General features: G+C 43.4%; 1 protein-coding gene across 4 annotated transcripts in view; it reads left to right on the forward strand.

The window, feature by feature from the left end:
* Nucleotides 1-124: 124 nt before the first annotated feature.
* GSK3B (glycogen synthase kinase 3 beta) overlaps nt 125-20,179 on the forward strand; it is a 238,443-nt gene continuing 218,388 nt past the window's right edge. For 2 of the 4 annotated variants that reach the window (XM_032799930.2, XM_032799932.2), the window contains exon 1: nt 125-1,729. In XM_032799930.2, coding sequence (XP_032655821.1) covers nt 1,642-1,729 — 88 coding nt within the window. In that variant the 5' untranslated portion in view covers nt 125-1,641. The remainder of the gene's footprint in view (nt 1,730-20,179) is intronic. The other 2 variants (XM_032799929.2, XM_032799931.2) reach the window with 2 other exon arrangements.

The raw sequence follows: 20,179 nt of genomic DNA on the forward strand, positions 1-20,179 counted from the left end.
GCTGCTACGCCCCCTTCCGCCGCCTCGTCGGGTCACGGCGGGGTGTGGGGGCGGCGCCTCCCCAGGCAGGAAGGGCCCGGCTCGGGCAGGAACGGGCTCAGCGCCGCCCGGGCCGCTGCGTCTCCCCTTCGGCCCTCCACCAATAGGGATGCGCGTTACAGGCAGCCTGTCGCTGGAGACTGGTATCGCGCAAAGAACTGGCCGACTTCCTCATCCCTCTTAGCCAATCACATGACAAGATACAGCACCCTGCCCGGATAGCCAATCACAGCCTCAGCCGCTCAGCGCCCCAGGCTTCAGTTTGAAGCCCTGTAGAGGGACTGAGCGGCTCCTGATTGGCTTTAGAAGAAAGTTCTTTCCATTGGATCGGCTCTCGGGGCTGCTAGGGCGGCGGCAACGCCTTTTGATTGGGTCTCTGATGCTCTTCGGGTAGGTTCGGCTATTTCCGTTGAGGCCTCGCGATTGGATCCGATGTATTCCGGATGTTTCCGTTCCCGCTCGGTGATTGGCCCCATGCTGGTGAGGTTATTACCGTAACCACCGCTGGATTGGCCCCGATGTGCTTCGGCTGTTGCCGTGCGGGGGCCTGGGGCGCTTTGACTGGGTATTCACAGAGGCTGCTTAGGGCCGTTGCGCAGCGTAGGGCGGCGGCGGGGATAGGCGGCTGCGCGGCTTTGGCGCACGCACACACACAGCGCAGCAGCGGCAGCAGGAGCCCGGCACGGAGCGGCGGCAGCAGCGGGGACAAAGGGACTGACCGGCGCGGCCGCGGGGGCTCCCGGCAGGAGGCAGCAGTTGCCGGCGCGGAAGCGGCGCGGGGGGGAGCGGCAGGAGGGTCTGGGCGGGTCGGCGGGTCCCATGTGCCCTGGGCGCCCAGGGGAACAGCCGCCGCCGCCAGGGCTCTGAAGCCGGCTGAGGAGGAGCTGGGGCCGGGAGCCACCGCCATGGCCTGTGCCGCCGCCTCCGGCCGCCGCCCGCATTGCAGCCGCCCCAGCGTCAGCCGCCGCCCGCTGCCCCTGCGGGCGCTATGAGGAGCCGCGCCGGAGCCGTCGCCTCATCCCCGCACTGAGGAGCCGGAGCGAGCGAGGACGCCCGACCGCTTCACTCCCCTACTCCGCCCGCGGAGGATCCCACCGCCCGCGCCGGATCCTCTTCCAAGCTCGCGAAGCAACGAGCAGATCCGGAGATCCTTGCGCGGGAGAAAATAGTCCCGTCGCTGCTGCCTCCCGAAGAGGCGAGGGGGGCGAAGGAGAAAACCCAGCGAGAGAAGACGAGGAGCTCGGCTGTAGCTTGTGCCCCATGTGACTGGCTCTCAGGGTGGAGGTAGCAAGGCCTAGCAACCCCTACTGTTTCCCAGGCCGCAGCAGGAGCAGCATCGGGGGGGCTGGGTGGAGGCAGCTGTTGGACCCAGTGGTACTGCTGGGAAGGATGGTTTTATAAACGAGGAGTGAAGAAGCCCTGAGAAGAGAGATCCCGAGGGGGAGAGGGTTTTCCCTGGGGGGGGGAGGGGGGCTGGAATTTAATGTTGCATTTTTGATCCCTCTCCACCTGAGAGAGAGGCACGCACACCAACCACCAGGAAGAGAAGAAGGCGAAAGGAAGAAAGGAGGAGAGGTGATCAGAGGGGGAGAGAGAGAGACCATGTCAGGGCGTCCCAGAACCACCTCCTTTGCAGAGAGCTGCAAACCAGTGCAGCAGCCTTCAGCATTTGGCAGCATGAAAGTTAGCAGTGAGTATTGATTCCGCACCCACACCCTGTGCAGATTAAACATCGGGTGTTTAAAAGAGAAATTGCACTGTTGTTTGTCAGGAAACCTAATTGTGTGAGGGATTCTGGGCTGGTCAGTGGAAGAAGATCTAGACTGTTTCTGGCACTGGATGAAACAGCTCCCTTTCCCTCCCCCTCATTAACCTTGAATAGGCACGCACCATGGTTTCCATTTGGGCCTGTTTTACAAAAAATATTTGTTTGGTGCTCCTTTATGCCTCTTATCTGTAACAATATTGTTGGTGGTTTGACCTGCTAGTTAAAGGGAATATTTCAGTTGCAGTTTGGTTTTAAAGAGCTATGTGTTGCATTTCTGTCTATGGATCAATGGAGGGAAGGAAATGAATTAAATGCACATGTGATCATTTCGTATATTTGTACAGTTATGCTTTTAACATTTTCTGTTGTGTGATGCATTGAAAAGTGCAATGTTCGCTATAAGTATGCACCCACAACTGGGGTGTGAGCACTTTTTTTATGCAAGCTTAGCAGAAGGCTTACAAAGGACTGTTCCCATAATATGTTGTGTTTCAGGCTCTGTTAAATGTGCTGCGGAAAAAAAATTCTTGAATATGATGTGTGTGAACACATTGAACTGTTAGAAATACAGGATGTTCTTTTTCATTATCTTTCAGAATTTGATTTTTTTTTTTTAAGGATGAGGCCTGTCGCCCCATTCTAAACAGTAGTATTACATGTATATTGGGTAAGTGGTTTAATATGTGCTCATCCTTGATCTCCCAGCTTATGGCATTGGGATTTTGAGGAGAATTAGAAATATATATGTAATGCTATTAATCAAAAAGATAAAGTGTTGGAGGAAAAAGACCCCATTGTGTGTTTCTAAAGATCAGTTACATATTTATAATCTGGAATTTGTTAATTCTTCGTTTAAATATATTCATATGCAAAGGTAAAATGATCTTGCTCATCTATGTGAATAATTTTTATTCAAAGGCACTTCAGGTCCACTCTGTAGAAATCTGGATGGCTTCATAAAAGAACTGTGAAGGTCTGATATACATCACTATTATTTAAACCGATGACTTTGAGACTTGCATTTTGATACTTACACCTGGCAAGGCTGTGTTTATATCATATTGCTTTATTGTACACGTGGAGTTTTAGTTCACTCCAAAGCTTTAGGTAATTGTGAGCTTTCAAACATTTGTCAGAAATACTTGCATTTTCTAGTTTAAGATGCCTTCCACTGTGGTTGGAGCTTTGAAGAAAATATTGGGTTTATGGTCTGAAGTCTACTCTGTCATGTCTGTGTGATCAGAGTACCTGCAGTATTTATAAACATTTTGAGTAGTTAGCCCATATTAGCAACGTGAGACTGTACAGTTGATTAGATATAGCAATAACACATTTCAGTCTCCATTTATATGGAGAATATTGTGTGATTTCATTTTATTCTAATTCATTCTCCTTATATGAGAGTAGCAGAGGAAGGAGGAGGTGTTAATCAATATTACTGCATGTGACTATGTGTGAAGTTGACCCAGATCTAGAGCTGTCATGATCAAAAACTAAAATGGTCTGACCTAAGCTTTTCCTCTTTATTTTTGAAGGTTTGGGGATCTCTTCCTATTTGAGGTCAAAATCTAGGAAGATGCATGCCCATAAATTGGCGTAAGCTAGCAAATACGATTAAATCCCAGATTTATAACACAGTGGGGAAGTAAAGGCCTTAACATAATAAAGCACCCACAGTGGTGATCCTCCTCTTTCCCTCTCCCCCATTATGATCATGTGCTGCATGTCCTGTTGGTGTCTTTAAAAGGATATATAATCAGAGCAACAGAAGCAGAGGCAAGGACTGTGTGGAGTAGGAGTTAGTGTCTGTTCTGGAGGACACTGTATATGCTGAAAAGGGTAACTTCTAATGGGCATCAGAATTTTTGGTGGCCTCTTTGGGTACGATGAAGCAAGATTCAAATAATCAGAGTCCAGGTCTTGGAACAGTAGGTATTACTTTTTTTAATGATGTTTCTAGCCATTTTGGTTATGGAAAAAAAATTCATGTATATGACCAGATGTATATTGATGCAGTGCTGTTTCCGAAGTCTGCAGGCAGCTCTGGTGCCTCTGCCAGTGATCAGAGCTTCCTAAACTGTAGCAGAGGAAAACTGGACCTATTTTGGGTCTGTTTCATTGCTTCTATTCATAATTCTGTGAGTAGTAATGAAACTGAATGACCAAGTAAATCTTGCTCTTTTGCTGCTGTGGAAAGTCAGGAGGAGCATTAGCAGTTGGGCACTGAACTAGTCTTTAGGAAGAGAGGACTCCAAAAGTGGAGGCAGTGGGAGGGCAGAGTAGCAGGGACTCTGCATACACCGCTACCTCAATACAACGCCACCTGGTATAACACACATTTGGATAGAACATGGTAAAGCAGTTCTCAGGAGGGGCAAGGCTGCGAAATCTGGTGGATCAAAGCAAGTTCAATATAACACGGTTTCACTTATAACGCGGTAAGATTTTTTGGCTCCCAAGGACAGTGTTATATCGAGGTAGAGGTGTACCATCACAGCATCCAGGAGGATCAGGGGTGGGAACACAGTGAATGTGCCTTCAGTTCAACAGCAGGGAGTATATGTGCTTTCCCTCTAAATTTATCAGATGCTCAGTCACTACAAGCTGATTCAAAAGGATAAATCTTGAAGCTAGATCCAGGGCCTGGCATAAGATTCCCAGCACCTCTCTTTTCCCAGCTGCAGTAAAGGGAACTTGTTATTTGTGCTTCACCCAGGACAAAACATGCTGTCCACCTCTCTGGGATAACAATGGTAGAGATTGTGGTGTTCCAGTATTCTTTCACCAGAGGTAGAAATAGTAGATGTTGCCTTGTCAGTGTTAAGAGCATCTTCCAAGATCCACTAGATGTTCCTTTGTTTTGGTTTTGAGAGCACTTCTGTGCCCCTCAATTATATATTTTTCAATTTAGTTAACTTCAGGTGCATTCTGTGTTTACAGTTCTATAATATTGGGTTTGCAAACTTCTGTGCAAAAAAAAAACATTTTTTTGTGTTCCTTAAAAAGACATACTAGTTGGGCCTGTACTAGTTCCTAGGAATGAATTGAGGGCAATATAAAAAAATTAGATGCATTTGTCATTTTGAAAGGTCTAGCTGTGATCTTAATCACATTTAAAAGATAAATGTTAGTTGGATTTGTAAGTTTATATTTAAACGTTCAACTAATAACTTCTGGATTGCTGTTTAAATTTGATGCTTGACAGTAAAATCTGCTGAAATTGAGATATGGAGCTTACCTTACCATGGCTTAGTGCTGCACCTAGTTGTTTTATACTTGGAAATGATGTACAACTGGAAGCAAATGGGAGAAATTATCCTGAAAATGAAGTGTGGTCTGGCAACACACAACAAAAAATGCACCTCTTCATAAAAAAAAAAAAGTCTTAAATAGGAAGACTCACAACTTGCAACCTTAAGCAGTAAACTTTAATGACTGTGAAACTGACTGCTGTTGATTATGAAAGACAGTGTTTTAAAGAACATTTGGGACTTGATACACTTAAAAATACTTTAATACTGCTGTCTTCAAACTGTTACGTTGTCTCTGCCCACAGCCCTTCATAACAGGCTAGTTCTTTTTAAGGGGTGCAGTAAACTTTTCACTGCATGTGTAAATGTTGTATACATGTAATAGAATTACTTGTAATTTTGTCATAAAAACAAATTTAGTGAATGCTGTACAGCTACTCACCTTAGGCTAAATGCCCAAATCTAGCTATTTTCTTGCATAATGTGGGTAAGTTGATGGCCTCTTGAATTTTCATAATTTAGATTATGTAGCAATTAATTCTGTGACTTGTTGAAAGAATTTTGCCCCAGCAGCAAACTTGCCTTTTGTTCAAGTTCATTGTTTCAACTACTTACTTAAATGTAGTGGATTTTTTCATATGGAAGGGTCCAAAAGTGCACAAAAAGCTCTGTGTGAGTACATATTACTCCAGTGCTGAAATGCAGTCCCGTACAAAGTGGAATATAGTAGCAGCTTGACAGTTGCACAGCCTATTAGTTTAAGATGATAATGATATCAAAATAAATCTGTGCAAAAGGTTTTTGGGTAGGAGGCAACAACTTGGTGAAAAGCTTAAGATTAATGACACCCCTGTCCCCTCCCTCCCCACCCCCCAAATAGAAAATCTATCCTAGCTGAAAATAAATGATTTTTCAATCTCCGGAGGCTCCTGGCTGCTGAGAGTTGTGTGGGTTTTAGCAACCTTATCCCTCATCCATATTTTTGGCTACTTCTGGGTGGGGGAGTTTCCTCTACACAAAAATTGGAAAAAAATTAATTGACTCCATACCAGGGTGAAAAATGCCTTTGTATTGTCATGCCCCAAATCCCTACTCCTGCAGTTTCAAAAAGGGAATATAACAGTTGTGTGGTGTATCTACATCCCCAATCAATTTCGTATTTATACTTTAAAAAAATAAAAAGTTACTAGGGCTAGTTGAGTAGAACGTATCTCTTAGTTAATAAAATAAAGATTTATCAGTCTTCATGAATGCCAGTGAAATTTGTCAAATAACTGCCGAACACAATTCTACCAGTCCTTTTTACTTCATCTCCTGCCCCGATACAGCACCTTTCCCTTTCCAGCTTCACTGGTTTGGTTGTTGGGGTTGTTTTCTTCCTTGTGAATATCTTTTCTGAGGTCTCTTATTTTATTTTTGTTCTTTTCTCTGCCTTAGCTTCCTTGATGTATGTTCACACTTTTCCCCTGTCTCCATTGCATCTTTTCCCCCACCCACCCAAGCAATTTACACTCTTGATACTGTATTTTCCCATCATCCCATCAATCTTGTCCTCTTTCTCTCCCACCCACCATTAGATTACCTCACATTGCAGTGTATGAACCCACACATTGAACTTAGAAACTTTTCCTGTCTACATTCTGCCTTGGTCTCGTTAGTGATGCTGTTTCCTTGCCTTTAATTAAGTCACAAGATGTGCTACAGTATCATTCCTGTACCCGTGGTGGTGGTTATGGGTTCTGCAGAACTTGAGATTTCTTTTTTCAAACTAGCATCTGTAGTCTATATTGATGAAGAAAGCCTTTGAAAATGTAAACAGATACAGGACTTAGGGATGCAAAATATTAAACTGTTAACTGGTAAACATTAGTCTTCCTGTTAACCTACCCTAACCGTTAACCCCCAGCCCCGGGCTGGCCGGAGCAGCCCTGTCCCTAACAGGACTATCTTCCTGGAGCTGCCTTGCTCCCTAGATGAATTTATCTGTACAATTTATTCTCATTGCTGATGCAGCACTGGTGCAAACACTAGGTTAAGCAGTACGTAGGCATTTTTATAACACTATCAACTGACCTTACTCAGAGCAGGTCTAGGTGACTATGGTAAAAATACTATCTACTAGTCTATGCTTGTTCTCTCACCGTTAGAACTGGTGAAGTTGCGCTGGTGCCAGAATAGTGATGGAAGATCTAGAGAAAATCCTCAGGGTAGACAAAGGCGCTGAGTCTGCAAAACACTTGCAGTAGTAGGTCTAAGGGCTTGGCTACACTTGAAACTCCAAAGCACTGCCGCAGGAGCGCTTTGAAGTGCGAGTGTGGTCGCAGCACCAGCGTTGGGAGAGAGCTCTCCCAGCACTGCAGGTACTCCCCCTCCCCGAGGGGATTAGCTTACAGCGCTGGGAGCCGCGCTCCCAGCGCTGGGACACTGTTTACACTGGCGCTTTACAGCGTTGTAACTTGCTGTGCTCAGGGGGGTGTTTTTTCACACCCCTGAGCGAGAAAGTTGCAGCGCTGTAAAGCGCCAGTGTAGCCAAGGCCTAAGAGAGGTATGAGCTGCATCCATTGTCTGAATGTGGCATTAACACTAAAGCTTTTAGTCATTTGAACACACTTTAGTTAGTATGCGTATTCAGCATGGTTGGATGTAATAGGTCTTCTCCACCACTAATACTTATCTCATGCTCATCTCACTATAGCCAGTACAGAATTTTTTTATTCTGTAAAAGTTTGTCTAATTCAATTTAAAGACTCAAAGCCTCATCACTTTACAGTTTGAGGAAACGATTATGTGGTATCTCAGTGCCTGCTTGTAGACAACAGATTTCTTGGTGTGTCTGGGATGGCTGCTGAATTTGTGAAAGTAAGTGTGGTGCTCTTCAGGTTTTTCTTCAGTTTTTTTTTTTGGGGGGGTCTATAATTGATTGTAGTTCCATTGTTAAAGCTGATCATGGAGTCCAGGATGTTGATGTTGACATGGGAGTGTTCTAGAGAAAGAGAGAGGGATGGATGGGTGGTCGTGGTTGATGTTTGTGATGGAAGTCTATGAGGGAGTTTAGGTCATATGTCCAGAGGATGAACATGTCATTGAAGTATCTCAATATACAGTTTGTTTTGTGGTGCATTTGAGGTGACCCATAAAGAGGTTGGCATATTGGGAAGCCATCCTAGTACCCACGCCTGTTCTCAGTCTGCAGACTGAAGACAGGAAAAATTTCTAATTTTGTTTTTTTTCTAATGTAAAATTTCCTTTTTAAATTTCATCCTAGTATTATAACTCTGCCCCATCACTTGAAGTCGACCACAGTGGGAGACATTGGAAAGCATTACAAGGCTGGCAGCAGTCTTCAACTGAAATCCCGCAGCAATTAGAGTTGTACCACTTAACACTTGACTTCAGTGAACACCAGTTTAGCACATTCGCCTCTACTCCAATATAACACTGTCCTCGGGAGCCAAAAAATTTTACCGTGTTATAGGTGAAACCACGTTATATCGAGCTTGCTTTGATCTGCCGGAGCTCTGCTTTACTGCATTATATCCAAATTCGTGTTGTATCGGGGTGTGTTATATCGGGGTACAGGTGTATTTGAAATATAAGTACAGCATTGAGGGAACTTGTTCAGTGCTTTGTAGATATTTGGATTTACACAAAAGTAAAAGAGAGCTATCCAAAACCTAGGGGCATCTTGTGTAAGTTACAGTAACAAACAATGACAGGAGTTTACAGCCCCTCTCCTCTTTACAGCTAAGAAATCCTAAATCCTTGTGAAACACAGAACTTCATGTAGACTTAGCCTTATGAACCTCCTCCTTCCACAGAAAACTGGTGTGTCCTGAAGGTTAACAGAAGTTGACTGTTTTGGACTGAGGAAAGCTGGTTCCAGATCTGAGGGTCCCTCTAGGATAATGGACTATCATCAGCTTCCTTTTTAAATCAGAGGGATCCAGTTTAAGTGCCTCTGCTGATAACATCTTTGGCAGTATGGCGTGAAGAAAGAGTCCGGCTCTCAAGCCACAGATATCCAAACCCAGCTTTATAGGCCAAAACTAGTGCCTCTAATTACGATCTAGAAATCCCCAGGCAGCTAATACAGACCCTGGAGCACAGGTGTCATATAATGCCACCAGGTAGCATAATTAAATAGGTGGACTGCCACATGTTGCACCAGTTCAAGATTTTGGATTGGTTTAAAATGTAGAGAGCATTGTAGTAATCCAGTCATGAAGTGACAAAGGGATGGGTCATGCATGGTAGCAAGTCTGCATTTGAAATAATCTCTCAGGCAGGCTCAAATGGTAAAAAGTGTTTATGGACATTGCTACTGTATGATCAGTTAACAGTAGCTGGGGATCCAGCACTACTACCAGATTGCAAACAGGACACGTGACAGGCATACAGCCCCGATTATAGGTGGGAGAATCATCCTCGCCACATCTGTTGGTTATTTCCCCAGCCTACCAGCATCACCTCAGTGTTGTCAGGATTGAACACCAATCTCTCATCCATATGCCAGTCACCCTCAGAAATGGTGTCTTGTGTTCAGCAGCACTGTTTGGTTAGCGTATGATAGAGTTGTATTGTCATCATGGTCCCACACACATTGAACAGGAGAGGAGATTAAATGGATCCCTGTACAACTTCATATGTTAAGGCTTGTCTATATTAGCAATTTACAGTGTTGCAACTGAAAAAACACCCCCCTGAGCGCAGCAAGTTTCAGCACTGTAAAGCACCGGTGTAGACAGTGCACCAGTGCTGGGAGCCGTGCCCTCCGTGGAGGTGTTTTTTTTTTGTTTGTTTTTTTTTTTAGAGCTCTGTGAGAGCTCTCTCAGTGCTCTGTCATGGCTACACAAGCTGTATTAGAGTGTTGCCAGTGTAGACTGGCCCTTAGTGCACTGAAGGAGAAGAACCAGTCTCCCTACACCACCTTTTAAGAATACTCAGTCAAGAAAGAACAGAGCCACCCTAGAATAGCACTTTTGATCAATGATATCGAAGAATTTTGACAGGTCTGACAATATTAGCATGGGCACATAGGCTATGTCTACACTAGCACATTTGTTGGTTGTGATGGTTTAATTATGCCACCATCCGCTCTCTCCCATTGGCCTACAGCAGCTACACGGGAGACTAACAGCGACACAGTTGCAGTGGCACAGATTATGTGATGAAGTAGTCCCAACATATGTAGTATCACAGTGCGCATGTAAAGACTAAACTTGACTGAGGATCTAGCATGGCAAGTCTTAAAGCATACTCAATCTGTATCAGTTTTGGAAAGATGTTTTCTTAAGTTTCTGCACTGGTAGCATGGAGATTGCTTTACTACAGGAACTCTACTATGGGATTTAGGAGCAATTGGGTATTTACAGTAGAAATGTCACAGAAACAAGTACTTTGTTTCCAAGACAGGTGGTTTGCTCACTCAGTTCTGTGTGTGAGTCTACACATTCTCACAGATTTTTGTAGGTCAGAATGTAATTATGAGCAAGTTGTAGCACTTCTGTTTTGCCGGCTTTAGTAACCATAGTAATCCTATTGAATGTAACAAAGTTGTGTATTTCTTGTCAGTATTACTGTAAAGTGTGACTTGAACTTAAATACATAAATATTGTGGGCAAATTCTTCAATTAAGGAATCAGGGAGAGGGGACAAGGGGAACAATGTTGCTGTGCTGCTGTTTGTTTATTTAACTCTTTTTTTGGTTTAAGTGACTTCCGTTGACTTTGGTTTTGCATTTGGAAACAGATCTTAGGCTTAAGAGTTCAGAGAATTAAGTGGTGTATATAAATAGATGCTCTGGTTGTCTCCAGTCATCTGGCCAAATTTGGAGAAAGCCTTCTACCAGAACCTCTGGACTAGTAAGTGCTATCAGGGAAAGAACAAGTGTTGAATTTTATGCCTGCTATCTGGGCTAGGACAACAGAGAAAGCTAGGGTAGGCTGAGTGGTATTAGGCACATCACTATTAAGCAGTTGGCTCAAAATGAGGGGGAATGGTCTTAGTAAATAGCAGCTATGCAAGTAATGTCTTGAAAAGGGCATGGGATTAGGGAGAAGTGTGCTGCTGAGCATGCATGCATCCCTTGGAAAGTGAGCATAAAACATTTAGTATGGTTTCATTATGTGTACATTGCTGATCACTTGAAATTTGTGAATGCAGAAAGTCCTTTTGTTCGTAAGAAACTTCTATAAGTAGATTGCTTCTCATATGTTACACTTTACAGAACAATGTTTGTTACCATATAGAACATCACATCTGCTATTGCCAAGTATAATTTCAGTTTTAGAGACTTCAAAATATAAAAAATGGCCTTAATTTTGGGTTAAACAGATAAACACTCATGGAGCGAGAGACTTCGGAGGCAATTACGAAGTGTTGTGGGCATATAGAAAGCTAAGTTTATTACTGTACTTGCTGATGGATTCACTGGGGTGTGTGTAGCTGAGCAAGAGTCTTGTGTATACATCAAGTTTGTGCGGTGTGGGGAAGCTTGTACTCTTTACTGAGGTAGTAGACTTGGAATCTAGGACAGCTGATGGTATCACAGTGGAGTTAAAAACAGTTTTGGGAATTGTGAGGATCAAGACAGAAAAATGAAAACATTGTTCACCATATTGATTTCAACCTTTAGCTTGTGTTTCTGGATCTCAAAAATTATCAAAAGCATGCATTTATTTTGAGATTCATTCAAATATTGCTACTTAAGTGACCAGGAAGTGGCAATTGGAAATTGGAATCTGTTTGAGGCATCTGCCATGTTTGCTGGGTTGGTTGTCAGACCACAGTGATAAAGGCAATGACCAAAAATTATCATTTGGCTGTTGTTTGTCTAGACGATATTGCAGAAACCAAGTAGGGTTGATGTAGCCCAAATAGAAAAATTCCTTAAGGAAATCAAGACAGGGAATTTTGTATGCCCGTTATATTTCATAATGGACACAAACGACAGTATGACTAAAGCTTACTTTCAAGGCAAGAATCTCCTTCTTTGAGGCTCTGGAAAGGCTCCGAATTGCTTTGCTGAAACTTATAGCAATAAAAGACAGTCCTAACCGTTGCTCTTCAGGATGGCAGACCCTGCCAGAGCAACAGTAGGAGAGATGTATGTGCAAGTTTTACATCTGCGATGATTAATGCCTCCCACAAGTCACTTTTCAAGATCCATAGTTCCTGCACATGTCTGTCACAACATATAGTACGCCTCATCCAGTGCACAAAATGCCCCAGTAACAACTTTGTGGGTCAAGCAAAGCACTTACTATGCTATGGAATGAACATGCACAGAAAAATAAGACACAAACACTATATCACCTGCGGGCGAACATTTTTCACAAAGTGCGCCAGATCTCTCAGTTCTTGTCCACAAAAGAAATCCACATAACCTAAAGATGAGCCTGGGAGTTTAAGTTCATAGCTTCGTTAAACACTCAAAATCATGGACTTCATAAAGATGCTGGATTAATGGCTCATTACAACAATCTACAACCCTACCCTCCTTTGCTCTGTGACTGCAGAGATGTTGACTACCCACGTCATCTTGAATGGTCTCTTATAACATATTGATTATTTTTGCTAAACAATCTATCAACCTTGTCTTTAGCTATGACACCCTTGAGTACCTTTCCCAGTTCTGAAGAACTCTGCAAGCTAGAAAGCATCTCTTTTCACAGACAGAAGTCGGTCCAATAAAAAGTATTACCTCACATAACTTCAGTTATAAGCAGTTTAAAAAAATGTTTAGTGTGTATGTGGGCTTAAAAAAATTGTAAATTTTATAACTGTCTGCAAGCACTTTGGAATGAAATAATAATTGTATATCTGCTGGAAGACAGTTTAAATCCTGTGGATTTTCCAAGATTTATTTGCATGACTTCATAGTGCAGTGGGTGCTGTTCTAACTTTTTAAAAATAAAATGCAAACCTTACATTAATTGAATGATACCTTTACCAATTTAAATGCCAAGAGTTAAAGGAAAAAACTAAAGATAACCATATTATCCCCCCCATTTTAGCTGTATGATATGAGGTATAATGACCAAACTTTTAAGTTAGGCTCTTGTAAGTTTGTTTTTTTTTTTTTTTTTTTTTTTTTTTTTTTTTTTTTTTTTTTTTTTTAAATTTTTTTTAAAAAAATTTTTTTTTTTTTTTTTTTTTTTTTTTTTTTTTGTACATCTTATGTGTATTGTAGAATTATTTCAATCAAAGCTGTAGCTCTTTTCTTTCATGACTTTTGGGTGTGGTAATTTGTATCCTTCACTGTGCATTAATATAGGCTTTTCTGAATTCATTTTCAAGCAAGCCCATGGAATCCGTCCCTGGAGGAGCTTAGAAGCTAGATTTGCAATTTCTAGAATTAAAACACTGGTGTATAACACTACTTTCCTGCCTGATTCTGGCCATGAAAATTATTGTGATGGAGCGTAGTGTATTTTTTGTGGTGGAAGTGGATGTGTTGGCTTTCTCAAAGTTCTTGTGTGGGTCTGTGCTTCCCAATTTGTTCTTACACCTAAGTATAACTGTCTGTCTAGCAGCAGCCACATTGGCATAAAAATGCTTTACACATGGAACCAGCTGCAAAGAGACTTTGAGGCGGTCCATGTGATTATACTTGGTTTTCTTCTGCATTCCTTCCAAATGGTGTTGCTGACCCTGTTGAGAACAAAAGAAAAGCAGATGGAGATATAGAGCAAAAGGACAGGATGAAGAGAAAAGGAAGACTGAGGACAAAGGAGATGGAAGAGACAAAGATGGGGGAGGAAACGACAAAAGGACAGAAATAATGACAGTGGCCTTAATGGTAGCATCCCAGGATCTTTTTCTGAGAAATAGATCAAATTTTAAGTGAGCATTCAAAATGTGTATTTTAATAGTACACTAAACTATCACATAGAAATCCCCCAAAAGTCTTTGAGAGGGGGAGGGGAAATGACTTTCAAAAACACCTGCTTGTGCTGTTAGTGTTCAGACACCATTTACTCTCAGTCTAATGTCCTAAGGCTGGGAATTAATGTGGGTGTATGTCACAGAGTTAATGTTGCTTAATTCTGCTGCAAGATTAAATGTTGGTATGTGCAGTAAATCCCATTCCAGCCTATCTCTAGAAATTATCCCTTTTTTGCCCTTGCAAATTTCTCAGTCTGAAGAACTCTCCCCCACCTTGGGGAGAGGGTGAGAGATGGAATATGGGAAAACATCCCCATTGCTTCACATTTCACTTAATACAAATTTTTACTTTACTATTCACTTTGTAAGCATGTTTGTTCTCATGCATAACAAGGAATGTGTATTGTCCAAAATGGAAATCTTACAGTTCTTCAAGTAGTGTCCCTATAGGTGCTCCACTTCAGGTGTGCATGTACCTCTTCGAACCCTTGATCAGAGATTTTCAGTTAGCAGTGTCTGTTTGGTCCACGCATGCGCTCTATATGATCTCGTGCCACACTCCTGAGTGCATACAGGGCTGCATGGGCAGACTGCCTTTCAGTTCCTTCTCTAGTGCCTCGGCCTGAGATACCGCTCCAGTGTGTCTGCCTTGTGCATCTATCAGTGTGTTTGGTAGTTGTTGTTTAGTTAATGTTAATTGTTGGTGTAGAATTAGCTATGTAGGTGTGAGAGATGCAGTTTTTACTTTCCTCTTTCTCCCCTCTTTTTTTCTGGGGAGCTTATTTGGTCTGGTTAGGCATGTCTGGCTTACCAGCTTTCAAACACCACCTCTCCTGTCAGGAGGCTATCCCAATCAGCGACAGCCGGTCTAAGTGCATTCATTGTTTGGGAGAGTCCTATGTCTCCCCAAAGTGAAATTTTTGCCTGGCTCTAAAATCCTGTGGTTGGAAGAATCAGGAGGCCAAACTGAATCTGCTGCTGATGGAATGCTCCTTTCAGCCTGCTTCCAGGTCATCTCATGAGACCTGCCCCCTCCTTCCAGACAGATCCAGTGCCCCTTCGGCTAATGTCTTGCCTAAGAAGGACTCGGGGAAGGCTCGGAAGAAGAGGAGTGCAGTTTCCCACCACAAAGAGCTAGCTCCCAGGAAGTCCTGATATCCTGCTAAGTCTGTGATGTCAGAGGCCTCGACCTCTCAGCTCGGTATCATGGAGGCAAAAGACTGTTCATCCGGTACTGGTAGAGCAGGGAAATCCTAGAGTGCTTTGGAGAAATATGGTGCTACCAGAGCCCCACTATTGTCCACCTCCAGATCGGCACTGTCTGTTTTAGACTTAATGGTGCCTTTCCTCTCCGCTCCATCAGTACTTCAAAATTGAAGCACATACTTTCAGCAGTGGAACCTACATGATCCAAACCAGTGCTATTACTCAAACCGATTTGCTGCATTGGTACCAACTTACTTTTTACTGGAGGAATTCTGTTACTCCAGGAACTTGTCAGCATTAGATGAGCTAGAGTCCCCATTGCTTGTGGGTACTAAATATCCCTCAGTAATGAGACTCTGGTCTCTGGATTACCAGTGCTTATCAGTACCATCAGATTCTCTGCTTTTATTCTACTGGAGGCCCTCCCGGAGGACATTGAGGCAGATAAAGCAGACATTGTCAGCCTCCTCCTTATCAGTTCAGGGTTCCCCTCTGCTTCACTACAAGAACTCAAACTTGGGCAAGGCCCGTTGTCCATGTCGGGGAGGGTGGGATCAGTGCTGGGTACCACCCCCTCTCCTGTCTGTGGGTCTCCCCACCGGTCATAGTGGGTGGTGTATGAGCAGTAATTTGCCAGGTCTCCAGGTCCATTTTACCGGAGAAGGGACACACAGTCTCCTCCACCAAAACCTAAACATGAGGAGACCCTTTGAGGAGCTCGAGCCTAAGGCAGACAGAGGCTACCCCCTCAAACCTCTGTTTCATCTAAGAGGCAGTCATGCCCCCACCACTGTCAATGGCTGACTATTTTCATCAATTTCTTATACTTCCTGAGGAGGTTAAAGACACACATCACAAGCTCCTGGACATTTTGCAATGAATGACACCCACCTGGCTTGTGCTACTCATTAATGAAATGCTCCTGGATCCAGAAAAGACCGTGTGGCAAACTGTTGTCATCATCCTGCTAACTGGTAAATGGGTGGATAAGAAATATTGTTACCCCCAGGGACTCAACATTTTTTTTCCCCACCAGTGCACCTCATTGCTTGGTGTTGAATGCTGTAAATGAGTGGGGTAAACCTCATTATTGCAGGTCTACTCCTTATGAGAAGGATCAGATAAGGCTAGACCTGTTTGGACAGAAGGTCTAGTCATCTACAACTCTCCAATTTTGGATCACAGACTTTCAGGCAATCGTGGCCATGTATGTTTGCATGAATTACAAGTTTACATCCTTTACTGAAAATCTTTCATGGGAGCATAGAGAACACTCCAGGCCATCATTAAAAGGAGGGCCTGTAATTAGCCAGAACCTCACTCCAAGTGTCTTTGGATGCTGTGGACATTGCCACTAGATCTATCTCCACAGCAGTTGTGGTACAAAGGGTGTCGTGTCTCTACTTGTCAAGATTCCTGAGGTTGGTTTAGAGTGCAGTTGAGGACGTCCTGTTTTGATCATCAGAAGTTCTTCTTAGGAACTAAGAATGAGTTCCTGCACATGCTGAAGGACTCCATAGTCATGTTGAGGTCTCCGGGTGTATATAGCTCTACAAACAAGAGGAGATGAAGCAGAACTCAAACTGTCCAGAAATTGTGCCTGAGTCATGGTTTTCACAGAACCACTGAACCTGCTAGAAAAAGACAGATTCCAGAGGAAAAGAGCTCTCCACTCTTTCAACTAGCACCCAGTCACCGTCGGAACAGTAATTTTGACAGGTTGGGCAAGGGCTTGGCGACTCCTCCCTTGCCTCTAGTTTGTAAGCTGCAACCTTTTGTCCACCTGTCTTCTGTTGGAGATCATCTCTACCATTTCCAACAGGCCTGGTGATGTATTGCAACATACAAGTAAGCTATGGATATAACACCAGGCTATACTATCCCTTTCACAGCCCCCCTGCCCTCTTTCAGGGATCCCTTTCACAATACTATAGTGAATCAAGAAGTACAGTCCCTTCTTTGTTTAAGAGCAACAGGATAGGTCCCATCCCTTTCCCCAGAGGGCTGATCTTGTAAAGCAGTTCTAATTTCTATCCAGTCAACTTGCTCTCTTCCAGGAGTTGGGTCTCCAGCTAAACATGAAGTTTGAGTTAGCCCCTGTACAGAGAATACAGTTCATAGGGGCATATTTGGATTTGTTAGCAATCAGGGCCCTCCTTCCCACAGACCGATTCATAACTTTGTTGAATCGGTTGGGACAGTGGAAACCCCCATACTACAGTAAGGAATCATTTGCAGCTCCTGGGTCATATGGCAGCTTTCATCTTCATGACATGCAAGATTATGCCTCTGCTGCTTTCAGGGCTAGTTCAGGAGGACCTATTCCTCAACCAGAAGAATGTGGATAAACATGTTATGGTTTCCCTCAAGATGAAGAACTCCCTGGATTGGTGGAAAGATCAGTGCAGTGTCTGCATGAGTATCCCTTTCCTCCGCCCAGCTCCAACAGTAACTGTTACGACAGATGCATCACTGTTTGGGTGAGGAGCACACTTTAACAGACTCACAACTCAGGTCAGATGGTCCATTTCAGGAAACTGGTCTCCACATCAAGTTGTTGGAACTCAGGGCAGTCAGGAATGCCTGCCTTCAGTTTCTATTCCTCATCAAGGGCAGATTGATCTGAATCATGATAGAAAGTGCAAGCCACATTGTCCATATCAACAAGTAGGGAGGAGCAAGATCCCCCACGCTGTATGCCAATGCCAAGAAGTTATAGAACTGGTATATAGCTCATCAGGTTCAGATCTCAAGTGATTACTTCTGTGGAGTTTAGAATGTCACAGCCAGTATGCTCAGCAGGTGCTTCTCCCAGGACTACAAATGGGAGTTGGATACTCAAATCCTTCATAGGATGTTCCAGAGGTGGGGACCTATTTGCCACATTCAGAAACAGAAAGTAACTCTTATTCTGCTCAACAGAAGACCTAGGCCACCTCTCTGGAAGGCTCCTTTCTGTGATAAAGGGCCTGTTTCATGCATTCCCTCCAACACCACTAATTTTAAGAGTAATGGCCAGGGTTATCCTTGTAGTAGCAACGTGTCTGAGGCAAACTTGGTATCCTTACCCGCTTCACCTGTATCCAACTGTCCCATGTCTCCTTTCCCAGGATGTGGGTGTGGCTTCACCCAAACCTAGGGGTCCTTCATCTCCAAGCCTGGCTCCAAGGTGGTTCATGAGATTAGAATCCATTTGCTTGACAGGAGTACAAGAAATATTATTAAACAGTAGAAGGAAGTCAACTTGAATTCCTTTCCTTTAGAAATGAAAAAGGTTCAACCATTGGTGTTGCTGTCACCACCTTATGCCTGAATCTTCTCTGCTCTCAGCCATCTTAGACATTTAAAAAAATTTTTTATCCATTAACTCTATTAAGGTTCTTACTGATATCAGCATTTCATTCCCCACTAGAGGGGTCTTTTATTTTTGCTCACTCTATGTCCTTGAGATTTATTAAGAGTCTTGGGGAATCTTTTCCCCCCAGGTTAAAACCTCTACTCTGCCCTGGAATCTCAAGCTGATACTTAGATACCTTATGAAACCTCTTATTGAGCCTGTGGCGACCTGCCCCTTGCTTCATTTATCTGTGAAGATGGCCTTTCTAGTAGCTGTCATGTCAGCCTGCAAGAAATTGGAGTCTTGATGGCAGGACCCCTCCCACCATTTCAAATAATTTTCAAGGACAGGGTCCTCTATGGCTGCACCCAAGGTTCTTATCTAAGGTGCTGTTGGATTTCCATCGTTACTGGTAGATGAATAGACTTTTTTTTTTTTTTTTCCTCCTAGAGTGCACAAATCTCAGTGCGAAACTTTCCTTTGTACTTTAGGTGTACAGTGGGTGTTGGGCTTTTATCTGGATAGGACTGAGCAATTTCAGAAATTACCTGGCCTTCATCACTATCGCGTATAGATCACTGGTGCCTGCAATCTCTTTGCGGAGACTGTCGAGGTGGATTGAGTGTATTGCTGCTTGCTGTGTTGCAGCTGATGCCTTGCTTCCCCAAAGGATTTTATCACACTCTACTAAATTGCAAGCAATTTCCACCATGTTATTTAAAAACTTTCCAGTGTCTGAGAGATGCAGAGCTGCTACACAGGTTTTCAGGGAATACATCTTCTAAATGCTGTGTCTTGGTCTGTGCTGTCAGATCAGATGTGGCACTTCATTCTGCTTAACTGTATTCAGTCTTCACCTTGATTACGAAGGTCCCTCCTCACTGTGAGGATACCGCTTGGGAGTCACCTTAAGTGGAGCACTCGTAGGGACACTATTTGAAGAAGAAAAGGTTACTCAGCTCATGTGGTAAATGTGGTTCTTCAAGATGTGTCCACTAATGGTACTCCACTACATGCCCTCCTTTCCCTGTGCTTCAGATTGTTCTTGTTGGGCATTTGGATAGAGAAGGAACTTCAGGTGGTTCACCTGTGCAGCTTGCCATCAAATTTTATAGAGCACATGTGCAGGCTGAACAGACGCTGCTAACAGAAAATCTCTAATCAAGGACTCGAGAGATGCATGAACACCTAAAGTGATCCCCGTTGGGGGACACATCTCGAAGAACCACAGTTACTGCACAAGGTGAGTAGTAACCTTTTCCGCTGTAAGTAAAGCACAAGGAAGTTATTGAATTCTCAGCCTGCCAAGGTTGTGGTGATAAATCACGAAAAACAGGCCAGTTTTTCTTTTTTTTCCCCTCCTTTTCTAGTTTATCACTGACATATTTACATGACCACAACTTATTTGGAAGATTTTTTGATACTTGAAACATTAGGTTCCAGTATGAATCTGTGACTAAAAAACTAACAGTTCTTAAAAAACATAAAAGGGAAGTGATTTGAGGTTTTTGTTAGAAAACAATAAAAGTCATGGAATTGTCTACAAACTAGAGGTGAAGGGGAATGTGTGAAATCATCTTACATTAGATGCTGATGAGAGGGGCTGTGAATGGAGTTATGAACTATTAGGAGGGTTTGATTTGGTACAGTGTAGAAAGGTGGGTTGGTGGCATCTGATGTGAAGCAAAGGTG

This window comes from Chelonoidis abingdonii, chromosome 1 (genome assembly GCF_003597395.2).
Source record: "Chelonoidis abingdonii isolate Lonesome George chromosome 1, CheloAbing_2.0, whole genome shotgun sequence".
NCBI lineage: Eukaryota > Metazoa > Chordata > Testudines > Testudinidae > Chelonoidis > Chelonoidis abingdonii.